General features: G+C 43.5%; 1 protein-coding gene across 1 annotated transcript in view; it reads left to right on the forward strand.

Moving 5' to 3' along the window:
- Positions 1–4,725, forward strand: part of SNX4 (sorting nexin 4) — a 33,331-nt gene extending 28,606 nt beyond the window's left edge. Inside the window, exons 9-13 of the mRNA XM_008935131.1 lie at positions 265–354; positions 1,622–1,721; positions 2,556–2,701; positions 4,069–4,183; positions 4,516–4,725. Of these exons, the coding sequence (XP_008933379.1) occupies positions 265–354; positions 1,622–1,721; positions 2,556–2,701; positions 4,069–4,183; positions 4,516–4,563 (499 nt within the window). The 3' untranslated portion in view covers positions 4,564–4,725. The remainder of the gene's footprint in view (positions 1–264; positions 355–1,621; positions 1,722–2,555; positions 2,702–4,068; positions 4,184–4,515) is intronic.
- The last annotated feature ends 5,348 nt before the right edge of the window (positions 4,726–10,073 follow it).

Below are 10,073 nucleotides of genomic sequence, written 5' to 3' on the forward strand. Positions count from 1 at the left end.
CAGCAGGAAACTTACCATAGATCTTGTCTTTGTCAAAAATTTCATTGTAGTAACAACCAAAGAAACAGGCCTGCAGAAATGTTTATATTAGCTGATTCAGAGTTTAATTAAAAACAACAGGAACGCCCTCTTTGGAAGTGCCTTCCACTGTTTTACTTTGTGACTGGTGTTTCTGTCAAACAGGTGCCCTCCCTTGTTACTTTATGTGAGTCCTTGAAGGATAAATTAAGGAACTTTATATTTAACCATGGTGTTTTTCACCAGCTATGCAGCTTCTATTGATGACATCCTGGAAGAGGAGGAGCATTATGCAGATCAGCTGAAAGAATATCTCTTCTATGCAGAAGCACTACGGTATGTACAGAGTCATATAGCTCAAATGGAAGCTGTGCTCCTTTCCTCTAACATTGTGTTGGTGTTGAATTTAGTTTGGCATCTGCTGTTCTCAGAGAGGTGGGGATTTCCATGTTGTAGAATCTCTGTGTTCTCACCTCTTATTTTGCTTATTCATATTTGATTGCCTTGTGGGTGGCAATACAAATTAGAACTGAGCTGATAAATTGGTAAATGTCAGAAATGTTAAAATCTGAAGGAGATGGTGTTTATTCCTCTGGTTACACTCTTCCCTCAGCTTCTGGTATAATCGTGCCTCAATGTGCTGAAATGTGCAGCTTTCAAATGAGATAGGCCAAGCAGAGCTGCTACAGCCATTTTAAATTCCAGCAAGTTTCAAAGTTCTCTATGTAACTTTAATTTCTACAGTATTGAACGTCTGAATACTGATTTTTTTTTTTGTGTGTGGTGGTGGTTTTTTGTTTGTATTTTTTTTATGTTAGCCTTTATAGAGCAATCCTCCCTTACAATTGTGGATACAAAAGCAAGTTGCTTTACGCTGCAAGATTGCACCTAAAGCTATTTTGCTCTCCACAGGCTGGCTCTGGACCTCTTGTAGAGGTCCAGTAGTGTTATATGTAGAGAAGTGGGTTGGTGAGCGGGATGGCTGCTGTGTGGGAACCCAGGGCACGAATCACCTCTCCAGGGAGACGAGCGCGCATCCGGCAGCGGAGCACGGATGTGGCCTCGCCAGCCCACACAGGACTGGGACTTGCTGCAGGTGGTCAGAGGAAACTCCTCTTTTCCAGATGAAAGGTGCTATATGAGTCTAGAAGCACAGTTTCTTGTTTCATTGTTTGAAAAATAAAATGCTGAGAATTTTGTGCTTGGCACATTGCTGCTGTGACAGGTGCCATCTCCAGGTATCTTGTGTCAGAGCTGTGATTTTTTTTTTTTTTTTCCCCCTGTAATGTATTTTCAATAAAACTACTTTACAGTGGTGTCCTTAAGTTGGTGGTAGGGCTTCTGTTGCTGAGAGTGTCTTGGAATGTGTCTAAAAGGACGAGCAGAATGCTGCTGTACTAAGAACTTTCTTTATACTTTGATCCAAGCTTGTGTAACTACAGCATTTGCAGTGTTACGCATTTTATGATAAATAACTGAAAGTGCTGCCTGCCAAAACCAAACCAAACCAAAAAAGCACGATGCCATTTGTGAAGTTTAAATGAAGGGAAATGTAGCAAAACAATGTATTATGTGACAGGTCTTTCATTACTTACTTTTTCAGGGCAGTTTGCAGGAAACACGAGTTAATGCAATATGACTTGGAAATGGCTGCACAGGACCTAACATCTAAGAAACAGCAGTGTGAGGAGCTGGCAACGGGAGTGAGTCTTTTTCCACTTCCTTCTCCAAGATGCCTTTTTTTTTTTTTTAATTTGTTTTTCATTTGAGCCAAGTTACTTAGAATGACATTTAAATGGCACTAACATGCTGGCTGCTGCTGTTGAGAAGTGATATCATATGAGCTGTAGGCATCTGAAGTTTAAAGTAACTTGGGCTTTGGTGATGTGAGATGTTTGTACTGAACTTCTTTTTTTGAGTACTGAGCAAGTGAAGGTTTATAGGAGATGTGGCCTGAGCAGAATACCACAACTATCTCATTCTTGAATATCAAAACATTGGGAATTCTGAAAGGCTTCCTCTGCCTTTCGAACACCAGATAACTGATACGTGGTGTTAGTCTCTTCTATACGGAACGTAATGTTACTTAAAATGTTATCTGAAAATGTTAATTTAAAAAAAGTGTTTAGAACTCTTAATATTGCTGTTGGATATATTGATATTCTATACAGGACTTACTTTATAGCTTTTCTTTCTCGTACAGAACGGAGGAGTTAGTTTCTTTCCTACGTCGGTAGGAAAACTGCTCTGAAAGGTTACCTGTATCAGTGGAATGACTCACTTATGGTCAATCCACAGAGTAGCCTTCAAGAGTTTAACATTCAGTTACTTCCTCCCCACTTTGCTCAGTCTAATGTGAACCACCATACCTCCCACAGCTACCTATCAATTAAAATAAATTTCATTAACAAAATGGAAGTTAAAGCAAAAAAATCAGCTGAATAATAAGGATAAGCCCAAATGCTGGTAAAAATTATGTAATGTCTTTGTGGCTGTGCTCAGGAATCCCAAACCTAGAGTGTCTTTGTGTTTTGTAGACTGTGAGAACGTTCTCTCTGAAAGGGATGACCAGCAAGCTCTTTGGGCAGGAAACTCCTGAGCAGAGGGAAGCCAAGATAAAGGTTCTAGAAGAGCAGATACAGGAAGGAGAAGAACAACTTAAGTCTAAAAATCTGGAGGGCAGGTAAATGGGCCTGATTTTTTTTTTTTTTTCAGAAGAAAATGCAGGACTTGTCTTTACCAAAGTCCTTAACTGGATGCTCTTGAAGGTGTTTGCATTTTGTAAGTGTTTTTAATATATTCTTGGTGTTTATGAGCTGTCTATAAAAGCTCCTGTCAGCTGCAAGTTGTGAAATAAAGTACAGTACATGCAGTTAGCTTCTGGTCAGAGTGTATGGCTTATGTAAAACCTGATGACTTTCCCAGTTACTGAGCCCACTCTAATGGCTGACTTGCATGCTTTTATGTTCAGCTAGTAATATGTTTAGCAGGTGGACTTGTAGGTCTGCGCCTGAATAGCCTAAGACTCAAAAGCTGTTTTGCTTCAAATAGAGTGTTTAGTTTGGTGTGTGGGTCCTGAGCTCGTACTCTGCAGCTTCTCGTATGGGGGGACTCCCATGTGAAAGAGGGTTTCTGGTGAGTTTGAGTAACTGCTTCTTGGGGCTCTAATGAAATTTTCCTCAGGAATGTGAATGTGGAAAATAGGAGCTAACATTCCTAAACCAGTGTGGTTGTGTCAGAACACGTTCATCCTGTAACACAAGGGGTAAATGTGGCGTCTCCTAATATATTAGGATTAGAGCTGGAAAGATAAGACTAGTTCATGGACAGTTCAAAACAAGAAGACATTCAGTAAATGCAATTTCTTAATCATTTTGACAGAAGTGTGCTTTTGTAGTTCTGGAAGCAATTTTCGAGTGAATATTTGCCTTATATGTGTAGTCCAGCACAAATCAAAGCTATGAATTACAGAAATGTATGTCCACTTTGAGGGCACCTGAAGACACATCACCAAAGCAACAAAATTAATTCCTGAAGTGAATTGTCCAAGCCAAATTTTTGTTGTGACTGTTTGATGTACTTGAGTGCCTCAGATCCTGATGACAGGTGATTTTTCACATTGGAAAGACAAAGATCCTGACTTGACAGGAAAGTGCAGTGCTCTGTGCTGAATCTTAGCATAAAGATGTGTAGTTACCCCAACAGAATCTGAGGGGAAAAAGTGTATTTTGAATTATGCTGGTTGGATATGGCAGTGATGCTTACTGGGGAGAAAAAGGCCAAGTCAACAAAACAACCCCATGCATCCTGTGAAACTGATTCTGTAGTTTAAAAACCTTAAGAAGAAGAAGATGGAGAATTAGGTAGCAGTGCCAGTTATAAAATGAGGATGCTGTGGGATGCATAATAATTGCAGGACTTGGTTTACGGACTGATATGGAGCACTCTGTCGTATGTAGCTTCTCTGCTGAAGGTTCAGGGGAAGGAAGATGAGCTGAGGATAGAACATGTGAAACGCTTCCTCACAGAAATTATTGCTTTGAATTCCAGAGACTTTGTGAAAAGTGCCTGGGCTGACATCGAGCGGTTTAAGGAGCAAAAGAATCATGATTTGAAGGAGGCCCTTATAAGCTATGCTGTAATGCAGATTAGCATGTGCAAAAAGGTACGTTTGGCTGGTGAAAGGCCAGGCCTTTTATGTATTTATCATATCAGCAGGGGATCAACAGTGGGGAACGTTGCAGTCACAGAAGGCTGGAAGTCACTGGCGTAAAACCTCCCACGTATTCCGTCCTAATCTAACTCGGCATCGTGTTAGTTGATATGTATGTACAATAGGCAGTGTGGTCCAGCTCCACTGTGTTCTCTGCCTCATTCTCCTGTGAAGTGCTGTGGGACTTTTTTGTAGGGCCTTCTGTGGAAGAAAGTCTGTTGAGGAGGTTTGCAAATGAGGTATATTTCCACCAATTGATTTTGAACTTTTTTTTTTTTTTTAAGGGAATTCAGGTTTGGACAAATGCAAAGGAATGCTTCAGCAAGATGTGATTATCTGGAAATGAATTCCTCCTCCAAGTGCCAGAGAATGGAAGCACAAATGTATAACACCGATGTTAAGTTGCTCCATGACTTACACACAAATCATGAAATAAATGAGTTGAGTGAATAGTTTTTCTTTCTGCTGATTGTAATTGTTAACAAAGGACAAAAAGGATATGTTATTAAATGTTTAGCCCTGATTGCCACTTCTGTGGCATGTTTTTTTATGTGGTAGCAAATAATTCAGGGGTAAAAGCGTGACTGAAAACTACAGCTCTGTGTTGAGGCAAATGCTTAGGGAAAGTTATCCCGGGAAGTGCAAACTGAACTGTCAGAGAGGTGTGGAACACCATGCTCTGTAATGTGCAGATCACTTCCAGGTGCCCTTTCCAGCCCTTGCTCTTTAGAATTCTTAATGTCCCAGGGTGCTTTGGTTTTATAGTGGGGGACACAGTTAAGGTCTACACCATAAGCGGACAAACCCCGAAATACTGTAATGCCAAGGGTTTATATTTAAATGCCTTTGCATGTCCATAGAGAAATGTGCTTTTCCAGAGTTCAGGGTAATCAGTCTCAAGCTCCTGAGATGTTTGAAACTCTCTACAGTAGAGGTGTTGTACAACGATTTGATACAATATTCTGCATTTACTGGTTCCCACTTAAGTTTTGATATGGGCATTGACTTCCTTTCAATCTTCTTCCTGCAAGTAAAGGAGACTGGTGATCCAGCTGAGCAGCAAAACCAAAGTCAAAGCTGGTAAGAAGCAGATGCAGCTTCGGTTTGGTTGTTTGGAACCTGTTTACGCTAGATGCAAATCTGGCCTCTGGTACCTCTTCCTCTAACTGAAGTGGTTTGGTTCTTAAAATAATAGTTCTTGGTGAAGATGCTGAAATAAAAACCTGGTGCAACTTCTAGTAGTGATGTGCAGAATCCACAAGGAACCAAGGTGTCTCTTTGGCTCTTGTAATGATGTTTCAGCATGTGTGTGTGTGTATATATGCATATATACACACCAGTATGACCTGATTTGCAGCTACAGGTACTTGTGTTCGGTGTTTCCAGTTATGAAAAACACTTACCACTGTCTAATATTGGGCTTTTTCTACATGTGTTCCTGAAGTCTTGTGGAATTTGTCAAACTTGATAGCTAGTCCTAAAGGAAGCTTTGTAATACTCTGTTGAAAAGTGTATTTAATTATCCTGAATTATAACACTACTCAGTGTTTTTTCTTCTTCTTTTTTTTAAAGAGATACTCAAGGAAGTCCTTAAATGTTCTTTTGATAAATTATCTAAATGTAGTAACTGATATGTCCCATGTTACCTTTGTCTCTGCAGCATTTATTTTCTATAAAACCATTGTAAAGAATTCATAGGCCTGGTGTGTACTTCAGCTTAAAACTCTGAAGTAGAATGCTGGTCACTGTGATAACTGGTAGTGGCTTCTTCAAAGCATATGACAGTGATGCTCCTGGCTGAGATGATGTTGGGCAGAAAGAGCTCTCTTCATGTAACATTTACAAGGAGAAGCGTGGTTCTGGCCAGAGGCTGTAGTATCCATTTCTGATACAGGCTGAAGGACTCTTACATTCCAAACCAAGAAGTTGCACACTTGATGTATCCAGTAAACCTTCTAAAGGAGTGGTGCCTTAATACAATACCATGAGGCGCTCAGAGTAGGTATTTTTCATGCACTTTGATTTTTGGTAGATCTTTCTGGTGCCTCTTTCCACATTTCACTTGCTGTACAGCTTATTAAATGTATTAGTATGCCTTCTTTTCCTTGCTAGTTGTATTAAATTTAAGAAGGGAACAAAACCGTTCTTGTAAGTTTTGTGCCAAATAAGCTAAATAAAATTGCTCTTTGGTATTTTTATGTTGCTTGGGTGTTTTTTGTTGGTGTTTTCTTTTTTTGTAAAAATGCTGTCTACCCAGTTCTGACAACTGCTGTTCAAATTGAAATAAATTCTCTGACTTTGCTCTTAAATGACTTCCAAACTTGGGGTTAAAATTTAAGTAGTAAATTGTGCACAACTACCTGATTTACCTTTTAGGTGAAGAACATAGCACTAAGGCAAAACTTAGATGCTTGGTACTAGCTAGCTTTGATTCTTGCTTTGGTTTTGCCCAACCAGAACTGGCTCTCTGAATTTCAAGTGTGTCTTCATCTAGGCAAGAGAAGATGAATTTGAAAAAGGTTTGTGGTGTTCCACAGAAATTTGGTGAAAGGTGAGTAAAGGATAGCCTGCAATAACTTTCTTTCTTCTACTTCTGCTGTTTCCAGAAAGCATTGCACACAATCTGTGTACTTGTGGATCTCAATAAACAGTGAAGGTTACTTGCCCTTTTCTAGCTTTTTAATTTTTAAAAGGGAAATTATCTAATTAATGTCTGTTTCCATGTGGTTAATAGAGTCCACATGACAACTGCACGCTTGTGAATCATGCATTTTTCCAGTTGTGGTGCAGATTTCACTTCTGTAGCTAAATACATTTTGTCTTGACAAGCTTCCTTCAGTTATCTAGTAAATACGAAAAACTGATGGAAGGTCTTGAAAATAATAGCAAGTAGGCAGGGTGTTTTAACTTAATCTCAACAAAATGCTTGGCTATGGAAGAGTTTACCTACATGGATCATCTGGTTTGCTGATGGAACTGCCCCTTCTGACCGAGGAAGCTTTGCTGGGTGGATTATTACCACTCCTGCTATCCCTGACCGTCCCCATTACTCATGGCACCTTGACTTGCCAGTACATTGTGGTTGCTACTGTTGTCTGCTCCTGAAACGTAGCTAGGCTAAGGGAGCCAGCTGAAATGGAAAGATAAAGTATTTTTATGAACTCTTGTTTGAATGTTGTATTTCACTCTCTGGCGTGTCAGGCAGAGCAGAGTTAAGCTAGCAGCTGCGTGCAGGGACTGCCTTGGCAAGCTCAGAGCAAATCTGGGAGCCCAAGCTCACACAGAGGGGCTTGCCTGGTGCAGGTGAGCCAGAGGAGAGTGGTGGCCGTGGCCAAACTTGTGAGGGAGGCAGTGGCCAAGGCTGAGGGAGGTCCCAGAGCAGCTGGCTGGGCTGTGTGCAATGCATCCTAGGAGAGACCATTTCCCTGTACAACCCACCACCACTGACATTCTGCCGTGCGCTTCAGTTAGGGGAACGAGAAGCGCTCTCTACTGTCCCCTGAAGGATGACAGGAAAGGGAGCTGTCTTAGTGCCCCACGCTTGCCATGCAAGGGCAAGGCAGGGCCCTAAGTCATGTTTCCTTTTGTCCTCTCTGTTCTGCCCATCCCTGGTGTCTCTGTGTTGTGTTTGCTCCTGGAGTGCTGCGGGGAGGTGTGAGCTGGGTGATGCAAGTCCTTGTAGAGGGCTGCCATGGGAAGAGTGCACGGGAAGGAAGCGGGTGCCATGAGAGCTCATGAAGCGGGGGCGCAGGCTTGGGTGCCACATCCAACTGCGGAATGCTTCTGTGTCCCCAGCAAGTGCCACCTTTGTGGCAGCAGCAAAGCGGCTGCTCAGCGAGCTGATGGCTGCTCCGAGCATTCCTGACCGGCCCCGCGGGCCCCGTCTGCTGCCCCGAGAGCTGGGGGGTCTCCGGGCAGAGGTCCCCTTTGGTGCGCGCTCTCGGTCCAGCTCCTGTGGAGCCCTCGGCGCTGCCGGAGCGCAGCCTGCGGGAGCTGCTTCCCTCTAGCGGGTGGCCACCGGGGAGGGCAGGGGCCCGCGGCAGCCGGGGGAATGGCCCCTAAACGGCAGAGGCTTCGCCGGCCCCGCAGCTGAATTAGGAAGTTTAACCCATGTCCCTCTTCCACAGGACTGGGGCGAGTACCTCATCCTGCCCTGGGCAGTCTGGGGAGCCTCAAGGTCCTGCATGACCAAAGGGCTGGGACTTTGGCTGCTGTTTGCTGATGCTTCTTGATATCATACAGCAGTATGAAAAGCACTTTGCAACTGCAGCTTCTACAGGGTCAAATGCAGAAGAGAAAACTTTTTTTTTTTGCTGCCTTTTAGTTGCTTTTGAATGGCTGACATGGACTGGCCTTCCCAGTGCAGTATTTTCTTTCAGAAAATAAAACAAAACATAAACTTTTGGCTTTGACTGCTTGTAGAATGTACCTAAAACACCAAACAATGCCAAACTAGGAAGGATCTTGGGTAGCTTTGGAGTAAAACAACTCCAGACAGTGAAAGCGCAGAGTGTTTGGAGGTAAGGAGAGATGGCATCATGCTGGGAGAGGCAAGAGGAGGTTAAGTTGTATGTCAGAGAAGCTGGGGTTTTGATGCACAAGAGGGTGAGGAGGTAAGGAGGGGAGAAGATGAACACAGGCAGGAGGGAGAGCAGAAAGGGACTGGGTGGAGGAACTGGAGAGGAGGACAGGTGGGAAGCTTCTGTACCTGCGGGCTGTGCTGTGCAGGAGGGGGAAGTGGCAAAGCGTGGCCCTAGTTTCAGAGGGGTGAAAAAAGTGAGGGAGGTGGGAACAGAGAAATGAGGCAATTTCAAGAGCTGTCAAAAACATAACTATATAATACTAATGACAGTATGCCAATGGTATCTGAGTGAAACTTGTGGTAACTGTGGTCTTAAAGCTGAGTTCAACACTGATAACGATGTGACATTTCTTTGAGCTCAGATGGAGAGATTTAATTTTGTCTAATATATTGTATCTATTTTTAATATGATCACTCTGAACTTCAGAAAAAAAAAAAAATAGGAGAAGAAGCTTTAACATTTAAAAAACAGCATAAACTTTGTGGACACCCTGATCCTACAAACCCCAACCCGATGAGCCACAGGATCCAAGGGCCTGCTGGCTGGTGCAGCTCTGGACCAGGCTGCCCCACACACCGCAAATGCCCCGGCTCTGTGGTGGGAAGCCGCTGCAGCCGCAGGAGCCGTTTTCTGACAGCTGTATGTGTCGTGGCACAGCAGAGCGCCAGTTACGTGCTCTGGAGAAAGGAGCGGTAAGTGGGCACAGCAGCCGGGAGTGATGAGCCTGGCGAGGATCCTCAGTGGAAGAGGAGGCCCTGGAGGGGAAAACGCAACCCCGACCGCCCTCTTGTGGGTCTGCAGCTCGGGCTTGCAGGGGCCGGAACAAGACTCTGCGGCAAGGGAGGCAAAAGGCACCTACACCTCCCCTGTGGCCTCAGGGTGTGAGGACCATCACAACATCTGTCGGGGAACGTGTATCCAAATACCAAGGGGTGGCTGCACCGGAACAGCTTTTCATGTGGGATTTAGCCATGAATTAATGCGTTGCTGCAGGTTGCTATCAATAACACCACGTATTCGCTGTGATTTGCAGCTTGTGTGCAGGTTCCTCGGGCACCAGGTGAATGCCACTCTGAGCTGGACTAAAAACCTGGGTTTCTAAGACAGCAGGATTTTTTTAATAACTGCTTGGAAGAGATGCAGGCTGCATGGTCAGAAGGAATGACCTGTGACCATTTGTGTAAGCTGTAGGAGATGGCAAAGTCACCCGTGTCCAGTGCTGCTTTGAATTGGCTTTTTCTGAAGCGTGTGCTCTGATC

This window comes from Merops nubicus, unplaced genomic scaffold, assembly GCF_000691845.1.
Source record: "Merops nubicus isolate BGI_N331 unplaced genomic scaffold, ASM69184v1 scaffold37992, whole genome shotgun sequence".
Taxonomy (NCBI): Eukaryota; Metazoa; Chordata; class Aves; order Coraciiformes; family Meropidae; genus Merops; species Merops nubicus.